The sequence below is a fragment of the Ciona robusta genome, chromosome 12 (genome assembly GCF_009617815.1).
Source record: "Ciona robusta chromosome 12, ASM961781v2".
Classification (NCBI taxonomy): domain Eukaryota; kingdom Metazoa; phylum Chordata; class Ascidiacea; order Phlebobranchia; family Cionidae; genus Ciona; species Ciona robusta.
In genome coordinates, this window is record NC_143246.1 from 7497805 (window position 1) to 7517368 (window position 19564).

The 19564-nt window shown below is 37.1% G+C and overlaps 2 protein-coding genes across 4 annotated transcripts; one reads left to right on the forward strand and one right to left on the reverse strand.

Annotated features, from left to right (window-relative positions):
* The first annotated feature begins 4971 nt into the window (after positions 1-4971).
* On the forward strand, positions 4972-19412 carry LOC149727388 (E3 ubiquitin-protein ligase XIAP-like). Of its 3 annotated transcripts, none has more exons than XM_089889608.1 (20): positions 4972-5020; positions 8849-8941; positions 9358-9858; positions 9932-10083; positions 10140-10192; positions 10247-10423; positions 11254-11366; positions 11424-11500; positions 11557-11632; positions 11688-11752; positions 11900-11982; positions 12037-12222; positions 12303-12417; positions 12561-12714; positions 12772-12871; positions 13869-14037; positions 14448-14560; positions 17831-17976; positions 18284-18340; positions 18455-19412. In XM_089889608.1, exons 1-20 carry the CDS (start codon positions 4987-4989, stop codon positions 18652-18654), a joined length of 2664 nt encoding a protein of 887 aa, XP_089745734.1. In that variant the 5' UTR covers positions 4972-4986; the 3' UTR covers positions 18655-19412. The 3 variants fall into 3 exon arrangements, with proteins under 3 accessions (XP_089745734.1, XP_089745736.1, XP_089745737.1); XM_089889610.1 differs by having other exon boundaries at positions 11560-11632; XM_089889611.1 differs by lacking the exon at positions 18284-18340.
* LOC149727389 (uncharacterized) lies at positions 5660-8124 on the reverse strand. Its single transcript, XM_089889681.1, has 4 exons — positions 7953-8124; positions 7417-7605; positions 7158-7331; positions 5660-6065 (listed from the first exon to the last, which is right to left on the reverse strand). The coding sequence occupies exons 2-4, from the start codon at positions 7591-7593 to the stop codon at positions 5925-5927; spliced, it is 492 nt and encodes a 163-aa protein (XP_089745807.1). The 5' UTR covers positions 7594-7605; positions 7953-8124; the 3' UTR covers positions 5660-5924.
* Positions 19413-19564: the final 152 nt, after the last annotated feature.

The following is a 19564-nucleotide window of genomic DNA, read 5'->3' on the forward strand; positions in this document are numbered from 1 at the left end:
TTTAAATCGTCTATAAATATTTGTACATTGTGATCATAAAACAGGTTAATATTTAAATGTATACTAGGAAACGATTAAGCTGGAGTTGATTTCATTTCAGCCAGTTATATGTCATCGATATTATACATTAAAGCAACAATTTTTACTCGTATGTTACAGCAACGCCTTCACAGTCTAACCGAGGTTGTTCAGGACCGCAAGAATTGGCGACGTATTAAACGTAGACAAATGAATACATATGGTTATGTTACCTATATGCAATCTTGCATCATTTTGGTCACCTTCTTTATGCGGTTGTGAAACATTACCGAGCTTGAATGATGTGTGTTCACGTCACCCGTGTAATCCAACACCGCAGGTGAAAGGTGGAGAAATAACAAACCCTAGTGTGGCGTAATATCCAACTGAAAGCGTTTGCGTTTGAGCCACGAAAATTTAACTGAACGGTAGGCTTGCATATTAATATTTACGTGGTCAAAGTGAATTTATTTGAATGTCTGTGCGCAGATTGTAATATAATATACCTTTTCATGTAAGGTTGTAAAAGGTAGATCTGTAAAGCTAGAACCCCCACAGGTGTTCTATGTCACATGATTGATCATTGGGATGCTATCATATTAAAAAAAACACACTATTGTACAGATTGTCAAAAGAGGAAGAATATGAAACTACCCAGCATGTATAGTTGTGGAGAATCAGCAGTTTAGTTCTTGTGTCGAGGATCACGGTTTAAAAATTACAAAAACATTTACAACAGTGTTTATTAAGTTTAGTATACGTAGGTGGGATAGCCCGGTGTAATAGACCTTGATAAACTTTCGCTTGCAATAATTTAATTTCCCGCCGATAATGTTGCGCTTTCTATCTTGGAAAAAAGGAATAATATATGACTATGTTAGTGGATACCGGGTATTAAATATAAATATGGAGGTAACGTTGACGCTCTTGTGGCGATAACAGGTTCCCTTTGAGTCGTATATAAGGTTGTCCTGCTAACACCGAAGAACCATATTTCTATAAAAAGCGGATTGCTTGACAACCTGCATATGTTCTAGTGTTATATTTAAATAAGAAACTTAAATTATTTTTTACAATATTCGTTTGTTTAAAAAAGTAGTGTAGGGGAAGATGGGACACCTTTTTATTCTATTTACTCGTCCCATTTGGTAGTAAACAAAAAACATTTAAAAAATTATTAAACCGTACCCTCACGAGTCTCATAGACTGTTATTATTTGTTTAAAACACCATCAGGTGTTTGGATTTTGAGTGTTAAAGGTGTCCCATCTTCCCCCACTCTATTATACCTAACACTTTTTGTCCGGGCAAGTTTTGTTTTAAGTTATGTTTGTTTTTAAAACAATTGCTTTATTTTACTTGCTATAAAGTTAAATGTTAACATGTCATCGTTGGAATATACAGAAGCTCCACTGGCATGGTGGTCAAAACGTAAGTAACAATATTGTTCCCTCTGTACTAATGCTCGTTATATACAGCACGTCGCTACAGAGTTTTTTGTTTCACTCATCAGTGAGAGAAGGAGAAGAGGAGAGGGGGATTCGTTTCTAGCGTGATTTTTCTTTCCCTACTAGTGAGAGGTCCAGGCTGTTTAGAACTTACTTAAAGGATTCGTGCGTTCAGGGAATGTAGATGTTTACGACCATAAATAATATTTTATTAGTTTGGCTTCTATCGAATATCGAATAAGGCAATCCACTAGCTGTGGGCATGTTCCATAAAATACAGTGTCACCAAAAAATAGAGTACTGATGTCGCCCTTTAAATTGTGAATATTGAGGAACATAACATTGCAACACACTGCGTTTGCGTTAAACTGTTAAAGGAAAGAAGTGTTTTAACTGAATGACAGGCTCCCATATTAATATTTACGTTGTAAAAGTAAATGATTGATGCTGCAAAATGCAGTAAATGATAAACGTGGTTGCATTAAATGTTATGTTGTAATATTTAATTGAATGTTTGTATGCAGATTTTAGTATAATATACCTTCCTTGTAAGGTTGTAAAGATAGATCTTTAACTCCCCACGTGATGTCACACGATAGGAATGAATATCATATTGTAAAAAATTGTTGAACAGATTGTCAAAAGAGGAAGAATGTGTAAACTAACCCGTATAGTTGTGGAGAATCACGGTTTAAGAAATACAAAAACATTTATAACAATGTTTATTAAGTTTAGTATATACGTATAATGGGATACCCCGGTGTAATAGGCCTTGGTAAACTTTCGCTTGCAATAATTCAGTTTCACATTGATAGTTTTGCACACTCTGTCTCGAAATTTGCATAGTAGGCCCCATGACTATGCTAGTTGAAACTTGGTATTAAATATAAATATGAAGGGTACGTTTCGGTTTTTGTGGCGATAACAGTTCCCTTTGAGCCGTAACATATTTTTTAAGGTTAACTTGTAGCACCCAAGAACCATATACTTGTTAACGGTCTATGGTTAACAACGGTCCAGGTAAGTCGTGAGGATACGGTTTTATATTTCTGTGAATTTTATTTGTTTACTACAAAACGGAACGAGTAAATTAAATGAAAAGGTGTCCCATCTTCCCCCACCCCAAATTATTCTTGTTTTATATTACGGTATTTGTTTGTTAAACGTTTTATACTTTTCATTCAGGGGTAAGCTTTGTTTTAAGATAACAACGTGCTTTGTTCTATTTGCTGTGGGGTTTATTGTTAACATATATCATCTGGGGAACATACAGAAGCTTCAGCGGCAATGTCAAAACGTAAGTAAAAACCTGGTTTCCTTTGCACTGTTTTCGATAAAACACGCCGACCTCTTACGCACCATCTCTCTTGACTCCTGGTGGAAAAAATGAAGGGGAAGTAAATAGAGGTGGGGGCGCTAGGGAGTTTCTTCAGCCAAAGGTTCATATGGAATGTAAATGTTTAGGAAAAAGGAAAGAATAAAATTTGAATAAGGACAAGTTGTCTTTGATTTGGCTTCTGAAAAGAGCAGATTTGGTGATTATTGGTTGGCCTAAGGTTTCTAAAATAATTATTCTTCTAATCAAATATTCACAACTGGGTGAATGTCTATATATATTTGTGCTGTTTGGTTGAAACCCTTAAGGCTGTTTTACTGCTACCAAGTTATTAGGTTCAATCATAACCGTCATACAAAGCAGCAAAAATATTAACATTTCTGCGCCAGTCCAAATTCCATCATTGTGTATATATGGACAAATGAATGCATTTGGTGTTACCTATATGTTACCTATATACAATCTTACATCATCTTGATCACGTTTTTTTATGCGGTGGTGAAACTTTACCGAGCTTGAATGATGTTCATTCAAGTCACCCGTGGAATCCAACGCCGCTGGTTTTGTTGTTGTTTTTAGGGCGATTTTTTTCCGCACTTATCTCAATTCTCAATTCTAGCATTTATTCTTTAATCTCTTAATTGAAATCAATTCATATTATATATTTATAATTTTTAGACTAAATTTTCAGATTTAAAACCGCACAATTAGCGTGTGTGCACCGAAGCGTAGACGAGTGCCTTTTTCTTATCGTTATCTTCGGTATAAACACCGCTTCTCTTGTTTCTTCGCTCTTTTAGTTTACCGCTCGCAATAAATCATTATGCAGCCGCCAAAATATGAATAATATTAACTTCTAACATTACCTATAATACTGCGTGATTACGGTTTATCCAAATTCACAAAAACAAACGTCTTTAAGCGACGACAAGGTTAACTAGTGTAAGTTTACATGTCAACACATGGTACAGGAGTTGTACAAAGCGTATTTACACATATTCTTTACCAAACTTTCATTCCTTATACGTCTTAAGTTTAATGATTTATAATACACGAATAAATGCATTCTATCTACTGCCCCGCAGTCACCAATGGCGACTGAAATCCGCTTTGTTGGTTACTTTTGATTTGTTTTTGATCGATCTCAGTCGACCATTGTAGTGATAGAGGTGATTAATACTATGCTAATTAGTTTATACCGTGCTCATGCATTAGATCTGTGATCTCTTGTATATATTCTATTTCATTGGGGAGCTTGAATGGGAAAGTCTTTGTCCGCCGTACGACCAAAAAAATATTTATTTGATTAGTTTGACTTCCATCAAATAAGCCAATCCACTAACTTTGGGCATGTCCAGGCATGTTCCCCTTTACATTGGGATTGTTGAGGCAGTTAACATTGCACCAAGCAGCTCTTGCGTTAGAAGACAGGCAAGCTCTTAACTAAATAAGAGGCATGCACATTAATATTTACGTGGTCAAAGTAAATGATTGATGCGCATTGTGCGAAAAATGCAGAAGTATCAAATCAGCTGATGTTGTGTTTGAATATTTAATTGGGTGTCGTTGTGTGCAGTCTGTAATATAATACCTCTCATACAAAGGTTGTAAAAGCTAGAGCTTTATAATCCAGTCCGTTTTCAGATGATATGGATGAATCATATTGTAAAAAAAATGTTGAACGGATTGTCAAAAGAGGAAGTATATAAATAAACCCGTATATATAGTTGTGGGGAATCAGCAGTTTAGTTCTTGTGGCGGGGATCACGGTTTAAAAAATACAAAAAACTATAACAGTGTTTATTAAGTTTAGTATACGTAGGTGGGATAGCCCGGTATAATAGACCTTGATAAACTTTCGCTTGCAATAATACAGTTCCCCGTCGATATTGCATTCCGTCTCGGAAAAAAGGAAGAGTATAACCATGTTAGTGGAAACTGGGTAATAAATATAAATATGGAGGCTACGTTGAGACTCTTGTGGCGATAAAAGGTTACCCCGGTATAATAGGCCCTAATAAACAGACTTCCTCTGTGTTTTTTTATATAAGAACCTAAAATTATTCTTGTTTTATATTACGGTATTTGTTAGTTAAACGTTTTATACTTTTCATTCGGGGATAAGTTTTGTTTTAAAAAAAATTGTCTTTGTATACTACTAGCTATAATAAGGATAAATGTTACCATGTCATATTCGGAAGACACAAAAGATTCAAAACGTAAGTAAGAACATTGTTTCCTCTGTATACTGTTTCACCGTATATATAACACGCCGACTTTTTACCCCATTTCCCCAGCCCAAAGTTAGTAGAACCGCGTTGCCCCAGCCTAGTCACACGTGGTATAAAGGCGACACGTGGTGGAAATGAGAAAAGACAGAAGGCATGGCGCCCTCTATAACTCTATAATTACCCGGCGCCGTGGTATCATAGTACTCTAAAACAGTAGTAGGACAACGAGACAATCGTCACGCATGAGTGACTAGGATATGATTTTAGAAGCGCCATTATACTGTCGTCTTATTGTAATATATTGTATCAGCGTTGGTTATAGTAATGTCTTGCTATTTTTTTTGTAGTGAGTTACGTAATAAATCTCGAAATGATTGATATTGCAGAGTTGCGTAGTGAGGTTTTAGTTATGGAATATCGCTTGCTTCTGAAGAGAATCTTTTTTATATACAGTGTAATTCTAATAATATTTACCGGTATATGAGACAGGAAGAGTGACTGACTGGCAAACCAACCAATTAAGAATAAACGCGTTTAAGAAAAGTTATTATTGTATAATATGTGATTGTTGGTTAATACCAAGAAAATGTAGTTCCCTGAGTCATTTGTAAGCTGTTCCTGCACCAATTTAAGCAATCGCAAGTATAATTTATTGTGTTCAGTAATGTTTATATAAGTTTCAGTTTTGGATACAAAAAAGTATTTAGCGAATATCAAAACATTTTGTATTTATTAGGATAATTAAATAGAAATAAGGTGAATTATATAGCGATGGCAGAAAATTATTGGGAGAGTATTTCTGAGGATGCGATACAACAACTAGTTTTGACGGATTTTGTTGAGGAAGAAAGTGCAACTGTGACAGAATGTAGCGATGTCATGCAAGCAGGGCCTAATGATATTGTACAGTTAGTGGAAGCTGGTTTGTCTCTGACATCTGCCGGGGAAACTTTAATTGCTGAGTGGTTGACGCTGTACCGACAAACCCATCAGTCAGCCAAGTTGTTGGAACGATATCCAAAGGTGTGCCTTTCTGCAAAAGAGTATATTAAAAATCAACTGACAAATGCACATGCTGCTAAGTTTTTAATTAATATAATTGAAGTGATCACAAAACCATCAACACTACCAGTAAATGAACCTACACAAGGATGTATCACCCAACATGAAAATGACATAATTGAGTATCTCGGAGGTTATTTATTAAAAAAGGCAATTGGCAAATATAAAAATAATAACATTCTACAGCATATGCAAACGAATAAGCCCTTTGGAAATCTAGTGGCAGTAATGGAAAAAAGAGTAGGAGCACTTAAATATCCATCAGAAGAACTTATGTATTTATTACAAAAAGTATACCTATATGTCACTCAAGAAATAAGTAAAAATCATAGTGAAATAGATTTTAATTTTGTAAGTAAAAATTTGATAAAATCAAACTATTTCTTGTATTTAATAGACCATTTAAAATCATTGTGTGAAGAACATGAATTGAATTCCAATAATGTTGAATGTGTGGTTACATATATGGTGCAATTATTTATAAGGTTACTTTCTTACACTTATGCCAAAAAACTGTTAGATGACATGTTAAAAACTTCATCTAAACAGTCCGCTGGTTTAAGAGGTGATTTAAAAAAAAAGCTAAGGCAACTTAATAAATAATAGCGTATATAATATATATATTATGTAAATCAGGTTTTTGTATGGAACCTTTTTTGTCGAACAGTTGTTGATGTTGTTTGACAGTTTGAGTGATTCTTTTTTTTCCATACATTTAAATTTTCCTTCGTTTTTGTATTGTGTATTTCATTTATAGTTTTACTGTACCTTTCTTTTTTTCAATGCAAAAAAACTAAATATATTTGTAAAGTGTATTACTTGTCTTAATTTTACAATTTCAATCGGTGGCTTCCCAGTCCCCCCCAGACAACTGTTTGGGTATTAGCCCCTCAAGGGGGGGGGGGTATCACCTGTACCACCAGCAGGCTCACTGTGGCTGGTTTGGTTTAACATGTAAGAACAAATTATAAACATGTGCAAACGAACTAGATTGCCCGTTGGAAATCTAGTGGCAGTAATGGAAAAAAGAGTATTGAAACAATTTATGTTTCATTTACTGCACCTTTCTTTTTTTTCGTGGAACATCTGCATCACACACAGTTGTCCAGGAATTGATGGTTCCGTGAGTGGTGTTGCCACCTTTGATTTTTTTGATAATTTTTCTTTGTGTGATGTGCTGCAATCCATATGCAACTTGACTAACATCTGGATTGGCTGACCTTCTACCAAGTTGTCGCTAAGGAGTTTAAATAATAACTTATGAGTGAGCAGTCATTTTATGCAAAACACTAAATCAAAACTTAATAAAAAGTGATACTTACAAGATTCCCAAAAAATGATTCAAGGACATCCTGGGTAAATGAATGAAGGCACACATATTTTAATTTAGTGCATTGGAGGAGCTGTCTACTCAAACCAATTAAATTTCTTGATGTGAAAACCAATCCCTCCAATGTAGGATGTGCCATCAGCCTTTTCTTTTCCATTGGATGGTTCATTTTAACATCTTGCTGCTCAGTATAGCGCCCCAGTTATATTTCGCCACTAGCCTTTGTGGAACACCGCATACTCAACAAAAAATTTGTTAACATTGTGTGATGTTCAGCTTCGGTTGGGACTTTTATAAAAGAAGGTCTTCTTACAGTGAAGATACTTCGGGTTTCATTCGTTCGTTTACCCAAGTGGTACGACCAGTTGCAGCCAGGAACAGCGCAGTGGGTAGCAGGCATTTTTGAAAAGTTTATATAAAAGTTGCTTAGCTTATATAAATATCAATCCACTATTTAATAAAGCATTTTAATTAAAACATAACATTTAACAAAAGCTTTTACCATAGCATTTTGCCGAATTCACTTACCAGGTAATTTTGTACAAACCAAATAAATATTCACGATACACACAGCTCAATTGATTCGATCAGAAACAAAACCGCCTTAACCTAGCCACTCATGCGTGACCAAAAATTACGTCATTAAAGAACAAACAAACAATTGCCAAGCGTTGTCCTACTAGTGTTTAGAGTACTATGGTGGTATAGTGGTTAGCGCCCGCCTCTAACCCAGGGGTAATGGGTTCAAAGCTCGTCGCTGCTACCATTGTGGGCGTATGTGTCCTTGGGCAAGACACTTAACGGCAATTGCTCCAACCCAGTGGTCACTAATGGGTTGTCCAAATTATCAGCCATACATAAAAAAAATGATGAAATCCAAAAAAAAATAATCACCCACAAAGTAACATACATGATAACTCGTAAGCTGGCGCGAGGTGTATGAACACCCGTGTTATAACGACTCGTTTTCCGGCCACGCGAGGAAAAAGTAAGTTACATTCATTCATTCATAATTATAGAGGGCGCCATGAATGAAGGCAAATAGAGGTGTGCGCGCTGGGAGTTTTTCCCAGTGTAAGGTTTAGGAGGTTGAGGTGAGGTGGTGTGGAACTTTATTAAAGGGTTCATCAGGGAATGAAGATATTTAGAAAAAGCTTGAAAGAATAAAAAATAGAATAAGGACAAGTTGTCTTAGGTTTGGCTTCTGTAAAGAGGAGAGTTGGTAAAGAATAACAGAGTTACTAGAATTAGTTAATGTTATTTTTGAGGATTCCCCGGAATGAAAAAAAAAATACCAAGATTTTGAGATTTTGTATTTATAATTTTTATTGCTGTGAGTCATGATTATTTTTTAATAAAAATTAAATCATTTTGACATTATTCCAATCCAGGAGACTAACTGTATTACTGAAATATATAAACAGATAAAAGGAGAAAAGTTGACACTAATAATGACGACTGGCATTTAAGTAACAATGTGAGTTCGAGCACACCTGATGAAGACCAAGGGAACGAAGGTAAATAAATATGGTAAAATGTAAAAATTAACAACGTGTTAACTACTGTACCGGTGTCGAGTAAAATGTGGTCCGACCTTCTGCGCATGCGTAGTGGCATTGGCTTGCATGCCCCCTGACCAAATTTAAGCAATAACAGGAAAGAATTAAGTTTTGATGTGGTATTAGTAGAATAAAGGAACCTAATGTCCTAGGATATTTTGCATTAAAATTCTTATTTGCAAAATAGACTTTTTTATTTAGCTTTCTTGTTGCAACATATAACAATAACATAGATATCATAGCATGTGTAGTTGCTAAGATATTTAGGGGTTAGCAAAGTTGGGGCCCATTTGGTGTCTGTGAGTGTCCTGTTCGAATTACGCTACAGTTATATTTGGTTTGCTTATCAATTTTGATTCCTAATCAATTGACAGAAGAGCCAGGAAGCATAAAAGAAGCAATTCTAAAGAAGTTATGTGGAACTACAGTTCTACATGAAGAATATGTGACGTTTGGGCTTTCAAAGCACTACGACAAAGTTAAAACGTTGATTGAATGTTTGCATTATGTTGATGGTGCATTAGTGGGGCAGGGGGATGATTATATAGCGTCCCATGATGCAGCGTTGAATGAAATATTTAAAGACGCGCGGGGGGTGTTGAAAAGCTTTGAAAAGCCGCCAAAAGTGGATCAAATGTTGGTTGCAGTTTATGGTGTAAGTTGCATGAAGTATGAAGACTTCAAGCATTGGTTGAAAAGTATTCGAGGAAAACAACACATCGTATCGGAAGCTCTTCATACAGCGTGCTTCCTTCTTAACCCAGAGTATGACGGGTTTTCAGCTACATTTTCACGTCTCCCTAATTCTGCATGGAGAGACATGATGATCAAGAAAAGAGAATTGATGAAACAATTTCTCTCTTATTTGTTGCCACGTACGTAATGCATTTGTGTAATGAACATATTATTATCTTCTTGTAGGTTTTAATTGTTTTATTTCTTTATCAGTTGAATCAAAATCACCGGTAAAATTTTATGAATTCATTCGCCAACTTTCTATTGAGTTGGGTGCATCAGATATTGAAGATAAAGCCAATAAAAGATTGGCCAACCAAATCACTACAAAGGAGGAACAAGGAAAACTACATTGCTTGCAACAGGTAGTTATTGTTAAAAATAACGTATTCAAATATTTAACAACAAGTTTGTTTTGCAGACAACATATTACAAAGACTCAGATATTGAACATAACGGCCCCATTTACGACAGGTACTTATAAATAATATGATTTTAAAATCCATGTTAATTATGACAACACAACAGACCCCGGGACCCCCCCGGACAACGCAGCGTTTACATTCCACCGGGTGATGCTGCGATGGAATCTTACAGACTGAGCACGTTCATGAAATATCCACAAGATACTCCAGTAAACCCACGACATCTGGCAGCTGCTGGCTTCCATTATACTGGTTACAAGGACAGGGTCAAGTGCTTCTGGTAAATTAATATAATGACACTATTAACAACATAAACAAAGTTAGATTTCTGAAGCAAAAGCTGCAATATCCAACAATGTACTTTTTAATACAAGGTATTGAAATTAAAGACTGGTTATAATAAATGCTTGTTTAAAGTAAAGATATTTACACCACAAGTAAAAGTAGGTGAATCAACAACGTTATTTACGAACATGTAACCGGAATATTGTTTCACTGCAGGGGATTTTTTAATTCCTTTTGGGGATGTACCTTATGAAATAAAACATGGAAAACCCCAAAGTAGAAACTTTTTAGTTTATCGCAAAATTGTTTTTAGCATCCTCCATGCAGCCATGTATCTTTGGCGGCAAGATTGAAATGTCAATATTTTACTTTCAACCGCCGTTAACTTTATGAAAAGTTTCAACCGTCGTTGTGCTTCATGTTGTTTGAACAGTCGAGTCGCTTCGCTTTATTTCAGTTGAATTCAAAACTAGTCTATTGTTGAAAAAACAAATATGCCTCGTCAAATAGCCTAGTCTTTTGTTCGCTACTCGCTCCAAAAACCTTTGTTCTGGGGGAATACGTTCGTTCAATTTGTGACTCTTTGTTAATCAACCTTTAGTAAACGTTACGCTTGGTTTATTGCCAATGGTTTAAAGCTATGGGTTTGTGAATCATCACAAATACTTTATTGCATCACTATGGTGAAACTTTGTAGTTTTAAAACACTTCATCATATTATAAGATATTCAGATCATAGTTAACAAAGAATATCGTATTTTTCACACTTAATAATATTCACAAGGCACATAGTAGTATAATTTGTACAACACTGTATTTTAACAGTTGCGGACTTTGCGTTGAAAGCTGGTGTGTTGGTGATGATGTTAAGTCTCCGCGTTGGCACAGAAGTAATTGTGAGTTCATACTTGGACAAGATTGTGGAAATCAACCGATTGGTAAAATATTTCTTATTAATTATCATTAGCTGCATAGATCACATGGTTTGGTTACAGGTGGTTTGTTCGGCAACTTTATGCGACCATCTGGTTCAACTGGGGCAGGGGGGGATTTATTCCGAGACTTTGGCAGGGTATGTCACTTGGTATTGAAGCTTATTTATCATTTTAACATAACCTTCACTTGTAGCAGGGCTCACAAAATATCTCGGTGCAACAAACGGCGCGTCCTGTGCCTGCTGGTATGATAATGAAGAGTGGGCCAAGTGAGTTTAGATTTACTTTTGTGATTCTTACCTTTCTAACATTATATTCCACCAGACCAAAGTACGCCGATGCAAACAGCACGTGTTGTTGAACCAACAAAACCAGCGTCGCAATACCAGGTTTTATACATACTTTGGTATATAATACCACGTTTTATACATACTTTGGTATATAATACCAGGTTTTATACATACTTTGGTATATAATACCACGTTTTATACATACTTTGGTACATCAGCCTAATAATTAATGCAACATTCCCACAGAGAGTTGAGCTAGCCACCATAGCTTCTCCATATCATGAAAAACTTGTTAGAAGTCTTGATTTACGCAAAGAATCCGACAGATTGTGAGTTTCACTTCAAAGTTACTGTGACTTTAAACTTTCAATCATTTTTTCCAGTAAAACTTACGAGAACTGGCCTGCACAGAATCGAACAGTGTACGCGAGTGATTTGGCTCGTTCGGGCTTTTTTTACCTCGGTAATTTGGATCGAGTCCAGTGTTTCTCATGTGGAGGAGTGTTGCGCAACTGGAATTATGGGGATAATATTACAGCTGAACACAGGAGACACTTCCCTCATTGCAGGTTTGTTGTTAATCCATGAATATGGATGATGACACTTAACCCAGCAATCAATAAAATGAATTGACAAATTGTTGTAACAGGATGGTGCAAGGAACAGAAACAAGGAACGTAGCATCAGCTGTTCCCCCCCCACAACCCATCCCTCCTCGTGGACCAGGAATTCAAGAACCTCCGGATCCCAATGAGACTGAAATGGTGAGATCTTTGTTGATCACTTTATCGCATTATTATGGGTAGCAGTGTACAACCGGGTTGTGACTTCTGAGCGAAAAAAAACAGTGTACCAAACAGCAAATGTTCTACGGGGTGGGTTCTTTACTAACCAGTTTATGTAACAGCGGGACTTGATGAATATGTTCCGATGCCAATACCCTGTAAGTCCTTACATGAGGAACGAGGAAAGCAGGTTTGAAACTTTTGATCATCGTTGGCCAGCAAGTAATGTTCGTGCATCACCAAGACAAATAGCAATAGCTGGATTCTTTTTCCTTGGTGAGTTGTTATGTTATAAGTATAAGGTTAATTAATATTCAAAGCAAATATATTCAGGTGACCGAGATCGTGTAAAGTGCTGGTATTGTAACGGAGGTTTACAGAACTGGGATCCAGATGATGAACCATGGACTGAACACGCAAAGTGGTTTCCAACGTGAGTTAGTAAACCTAGAATCCAGGGCAATTTCGTTTTTTGAGGAAATTGTTTTCGAGTTTGTTCCCTTACATATTTAGTTTGACCCCTATTGTAAAGTTTATAGTTAGTCACTTGGGCGGTAGTATATTACGGTGGTAAAATTCATTGTACAAAGATTAGCCTTATGAAAACCTTGCATATATAAAACTTTACCATCTGTTTAATAATCTTACTGTTCAGGGAAGCCTTACTCACATACTTAGACACCCCTGTTGCACAGTTCATGGCTGAACATTTTAAGTTTATTGCGAGTTAATAACCTTGTAGAATGGGTTTTGGGAAGTTGTGCAATTAAGCAGTGCTATATTTTACGGTGGTAAAATTTCTGGTACGAAGAAGGCCCTATTAAACCTTGCATTTACTGCAACTGCTGTGGAATGTTTAAATATAAATTAGTATGTCAAACAGATTTATATGAAATGGCAAACAACAAAGGGTAGAAACCTTGTTTGACCGATTTTAAGCAACACCGTTTGAATAGTCAACAGAATTCTCAATATTATAGTTGAATATTTTGTTTGCGCACAGCAACAGTACAGTTGACATAGAGAGGTAGTGGGAAAATATAAGGGGGTTCCCCCTTGTAATATGACTAAGTAGAGTGTTGGCAGACCTTTGTTGAGGCATAGCCAAGTGTCTGTGGAAAGTTTTAGCAGTTCAAGAGAATAATTTATCAGCTCACATTTACAACTTGATGAATCTGATACATCGTTATCGGTGTTTGTTTAAGTTAACCAATATTTTGTATTGCCTGTCACTTACTGTTATGTGAATGCACATGAGTGTGTCACTTACTCATTCACATAGTTACATACGTGGTAACTCGTAAGCGGACATGAGGTCTTGAAACAGATCATCCGTGTTATAACGACTGTCGTTGCTCCGCCATGCCAGGATAAATAAGTTACATACACACACGGCCTAGTTACATTTATTGTAACCAAATATCCACCAGATGCGAATTCTTGTTGCAACGAAAAGGACCAGACCTTGTTCACCGAATGGTTTCTCTTTATCCCAACTTACCCCGCCCAATACTTCGTAATCTGTTTGACGTTCCCCCACGTGTGCCGGGAGCAAACCAACGTGCCCCATTCCCCCCACCCCCCATTATTGACCACAAGGTAATTTATTCAATGTTTTAAAATGGAAATAGGAAGATATACCTGCGCTGTGGTACAAGAGTTAGATGTTTAACATTGGAGCTGATATAATGTAATAAAACTTAATAAAGAAGCCTAATCTGTTTGTGCAGTGCTGTGGCATAGTGGTTTAAGTGCTTGCCCCTAGAATGGAGAATATGGGTTTGAGGCTCGACGCTGTTGCGTAAGTATCATTGGGCAAGACACTTAAACGCAATTGTTTCAACCCAGTGGTCAATAATGGGTTGTCCAAATTGCAAGCTATGCAGAGAAAACATTTAAAATAATCCCAAACCTGCTCCCCCTCAAGCCTTAAGCCAAGTGACCTGGAGTTTAGACCAGGGTTTGTCCTTAATTTCCTTAATAATATTATTAACACAATATCCACACAGGCTGAGGTAGCAAAACAACAGGAACAAGTCAACAAATTCATGCTTGGTGATTTAGTGAAGTCAGCCACTGAGATGGGATTTGAAACTTCTGTTATACGACGTGTAGTGACAAGGTTGGTGGAAACTACAATGTGTTTCTATTGTCTGCGGTGTAACCATGTATATAAGTTAGCAGTATGAGGTGTATGAATACACCGTGTGTGTATGAGGTGTATGAATACACCGTGTGTGTATGAGGTGTATGAGAAGACACCCATGTTATAACTTGACAGTGAGCATGAGGTGTATGAATACACCGTGTGTGTATGAGGTGTATGAGAAGACACCCATGTTATAACTTGACAGTGAGCATGAGGTGTATGAATACACCATGTGTGTCTTGTGTATAAGAAGACACCCATGTTATAACCCGACAGTGAGCATGAGGTGTATGAATACACCATGTGTGTTTGGTGTATAAGAAGACACCCATGTTATAACTCCTACAGTGAGCATGAGGTATATGAATACACCATGTGTGTCTGGTGTATATGAAGACACCCATGTTATAACTTGACAGTGAGCATGAGGTGTATGAATACACCATGTGTGTCTGGTGTATATGAAGACACCCATGTTATAACTTGGCAGTGAGCATGAGGTGTATAAATACATCATGTGTGTCTAGTGTATAAGAAGACACCCATGTTATAACTTGACAGTGAGCATGAGGTGTATCATGTATGAACACACCATGTGTGTCTTGTGTATAAGAAGATACCCATGTTATAACTTGGCAGTGAGCATGAGGTGTATGAATACACCATGTGTGTCTGGTGTATAAGAAGACACCCATGTTATAACTTGGCAGTGAGCATGAGGTGTATGAATACACCATGTGTGTCTGGTGTATATGAAGACACCCATGTTATAACTTGGCAGTGAGCATGAAGTGTATAAATACATCATGTGTGTCTAGTGTATAAGAAGACACCCATGTTATAACTTGACAGTGAGCATGAGGTGTATCATGTATGAACACACCATGTGTGTCTTGTGTATAAGAAGATACCCATGTTATAACTTGGCAGTGAGCATGAGGTGTATGAATACACTATGTGTGTCTGGTGTATATGAAGACACCCATGTTATAACTCGACAGTAAGCATGAGGTGTATGAATACACCATGTGTGTCTTGTGTATAAAAAGACACCCATGTTATAACTTGGCCGTGAGCATGAGGTGTATAAATACATCATGTGTGTCTAGTGTATAAGAAGACACCCATGTTATAACTTGACAGTGAGCATGAGGTGTATCATGTATGAACACACCATGTGTGTCTAGTGTATAAGAAGACACCCATGTTATAACTTGGCAGTGAGCATGAGGTGTATGAATACACTATGTGTGTTTGGTGTATATGAAGACACCCATGTTATAACTCGACAGTGAGCATGAGGTGTAGGAACACACCATGTGTGTCTTGTGTATAAGAAGACACCCATGTTATAACTTGGCAGTGAGCATGAGGTGTATGAATACACTATGTGTGTCTGGTGTATATGAAGACACCCATGTTATAACTCGACAGTAAGCATGAGGTGTATGAATACACCATGTGTGTCTAGTGTATAAGAAGACACCCATGTTATAACTCGACAGTGAGCATAGGTGTATGAATACACCATGTGTGTCTTGTGTATAAGAAGACACCCATGTTATAACTTGACAGTGAGCATGAGGTGTATCATGTATGAACACACCATGTGTGTCTAGTGTATAAGAAGACACCCATGTAATAACTTGGCAGTGAGCATGAGGTGTATGAATACACTATGTGTGTCTGGTGTATATGGAGACACCCATGTTATTACTCGACAGTAAGCATGAGGTGTATGAATACACCATGTGTGTCTTGTGTATAAGAAGACACCCATGTTATAACTCGACAGTAAGCATGAGGTGTATGAATACACCATGTGTGTTTGGTGTATAAGAAGACACCCATGTTATAACTTGGCAGTGAGCATGGGGTGTATGAATACACCATGTGTGTCTTGTGTATAAGAAGACACCCATGTTATAACTTGGCAGTGAGCATGGGGTGTATGAATACACCATGTGTGTCTGGTGTATAAGAAGACACCCATGTTATAACTCGACAGTGAGCATGAGGTGTATGATCACACCATATGTGTCTTGTGTTTAAGAAGACACCCATGTTATACCTTGACAGTGAGCATGAGGTGTATAAATACACCATGTGTGTCTAGTGTATAAGAAAACACCCATGTTATAACTTGACAGTGAGCATGGGGTGTATGAATACACCATGTGTGTTTGGTGTATAAGAAGACACCCATGTTATAACTCGACAGTGAGCATGAGGTGTATGAATACACCATGTGTGTCTGGTGTATAAGAAGACACCCATGTTATAACTCGACAGTGAGCATGAGGTGTATGAATACACCATGTGTGTCTGGTGTATAAGAAGACACTCATGTTATAACTCGACAGTGAGCATGAGGTGTATGAATACACCATGTGTGTCTGGTGCATAAGAAGACACCCATGTTATAACTCCTACAGTGAGCATGAGGTGTATGAATACACCATGTGTGCCTGGTGTGTAAGAAGACACCCATATTATAACTCGACAGTGAGCATGAGGTGTATGAATACACCATGTGTGGCTGGTGTATAAGAAGACACCCATGTTATAACTTGACAGTGAGCATGAGGTGTATGAATACACCATGTGTGCCTGGTGTGTAAGAAGACACCCATATTATAACTCGACAGTGAGCATGAGGTGTATGAATACACCATGTGTGTCTGGTGTATAAGAAGACACCCATGTTATAACCCGACAGTGAGCATGAGGTGTATGAATACACCATGTGTGTCTGGTGTATAAGAAGACACCCATGTTATAACTTGACAGTGAGCATGAGGTGTATGAATACACCATGTGTGTCTGGTGTATAAGAAGACACCCATATTATAACTCGACAGTGAGCATGAGGTGTATGAATACACCATGTGTGTCTGGTGTATAAGAAGACACCCATGTTATAACTCCTACAGTGAGCATGAGGTGTATGAATACACCATGTGTGCCTGGTGTGTAAGAAGACACCCATATTATAACTCGACAGTGAGCATGAGGTGTATGAATACACCATGTGTTTCTGGTGTATAAGAAGACACCCATGTTATAACCCGACAGTGAGCATGAGGTGTATGAATACACCATGTGTGTCTGGTGTATAAGAAGACACCCATGTTATAACTTGACAGTGAGCATGAGGTGTATGAATACACCATGTGTGTCTATGGTGTATAAGAAGACACCTATGTTATATGCGTTGTATAAACACAGCAATATTATCAACAGGCGACTTACTTCGGGAGGAAACTTGTACACGTCAGTTGCTGATTTGGTTGATGACATCACAGCTAATGAGAATGAGCCGAACAGTGACGATGATGATGAAACAAACACTTCTCAACCATCACAAACAACCACTGTTAAAACAACAGGTGATTATTGTTATGTCATGAACACCAGCCCCAAACCTGGGGTGGCTGGGTGGGCAGGCAAACCCTAAGTTGACGTTAAAATCAGTAAACATTACAACCAATAAGTGATATTTAGTTTAAAGTATTCGTGCCTACCCTGTGTTTATAAAGGTTTGGCGCTGTAATGATTAATTGTCTTCGGGGTTATTGCAATACAGAGGCCATTTATCTTTGTTGAGAAGCAATATATGTTGTTGGATGATAGCTTCGGTTTCAATATATGGTATGGTATATTATGTTCCTACTATTTATCTTTATGGTTCATTAGGATTCACAGAACTGCCTACCAATGAATCAATGGAGACCGAGATAAGCATTCCACCAGGTTTGGAAATTATATAAATTTAATTTTTGCAATATGTTCTTCATGTTTATAGTTATTTCTCTGAATGAATTAAACGTTAAAATTTAAATTATTTTATCACAAATGTTGTTTCAGATGTAACTCCCTCAATGGAGGCAAGGATAAGAGAAATACAAGAAGAAAGAAAATGCAAAATATGTTTGGATAAAGTTGCCGACATCGTGTTTGTGCCGTGCGGTCATCTGTGCACTTGTACAGAGTGCGCTAAAGCGTTACGCAAATGTCCGATTTGTCGTAGCAAGTTCGAGAGAGGGATCAAAACTTACATGTCTTAAGATATCGCATTTATGCAGCAGCTTGAAGAGGAGAGTTGAGTTGTGAATGCAACGTGTTTGCCATGATTTTGTGAATATAACATGTCAATTCTTCCTAAGTCCTGTCAATGCTGCTTATATTTAGTTTATTAGGGTTGTCCTTGTAGAAGAGATTCTGCTTTGTGATTATGAGGTTAAATTTTTGATGTCATTTTTTCATATGTCATTTCAATATTCAGCTCTCTAAAATGCAATATTATTATCTATTGCTTTATAAAAAACTGCTGCAACACCGTTTAAGTTTCAACCAACTTCCTTATCCATCTAAAATTCACATTGAGTGTTGTGTATTTTGATGTCCATCTCTATTTTGTTCAAACATTGACATGGAACCATCAACTGATTATTACGTCCCCATATCTCATTATGTAACAAGCGATGCGGCGTTTAAACGAATAGTTTGCACGAAGACGTTTTTACTTTGTTCAATCATAGATACTATGCTGCCTCATTTATATGTTAACGACTTGCCACAACCCAGCCTGTTTGTATTGCTCCATAACATTGCCAGTATACCTCTTTACCTGTATGGTTTTTCATATTGATTGTTATGCTTGTATCTATAACTGTTTTCACATTAATTCGTTGGTTGTAACTTGCAGACTGGAAAGGGTCTGGCTGCATAAATGCCATATCTATTTTAGCTGGGTCCAATTGGATATTAATTGTATGATTATATTTTTCGGATAGATTGCTCAATTAAACAACCATGTATAGCATAGCAAGTTGAGTCATTTAAACCTTGGCCGTTACAGACATTATAGGTTAACAACACATTTGATTTCCCCCTTGTGAAATTTGTGTTTCAGCTGCAAGAATCGGTCACTGGAGAAAACTTGATCGAAATAAAAAAAACTCAATGCATCAGACG

Bases quoted from the DNA above. Each gene is read 5' to 3' on its own strand.
- LOC149727389 (XM_089889681.1), bottom strand. From the start codon at position 7,593: ATGAACCATCCAATGGAAAAGAAAAGGCTGATGGCACATCCTACATTG. The intron at 7,332-7,416 runs GTAAGTATCACT...TAAACTCCTTAG, and splicing joins AATCATTTTTTGGGAATCTT to CGACAACTTGGTAGAAGGTC. The intron at 6,066-7,157 runs GTGCAGTAAATG...ACTCTTTTGCAG, and splicing joins TTCCACGAAAAAAAAGAAAG to AAAGGCACACCTTTGGATAT.
- LOC149727388 (XM_089889608.1), top strand. From the start codon at position 4,987: ATGTCATATTCGGAAGACACAAAAGATTCAAAAC. The intron at 12,872-13,868 runs GTGAGTTAGTAA...AATATCCACCAG, and splicing joins CACGCAAAGTGGTTTCCAAC to ATGCGAATTCTTGTTGCAAC. The intron at 18,341-18,454 runs GTTTGGAAATTA...ATGTTGTTTCAG, and splicing joins CGAGATAAGCATTCCACCAG to ATGTAACTCCCTCAATGGAG.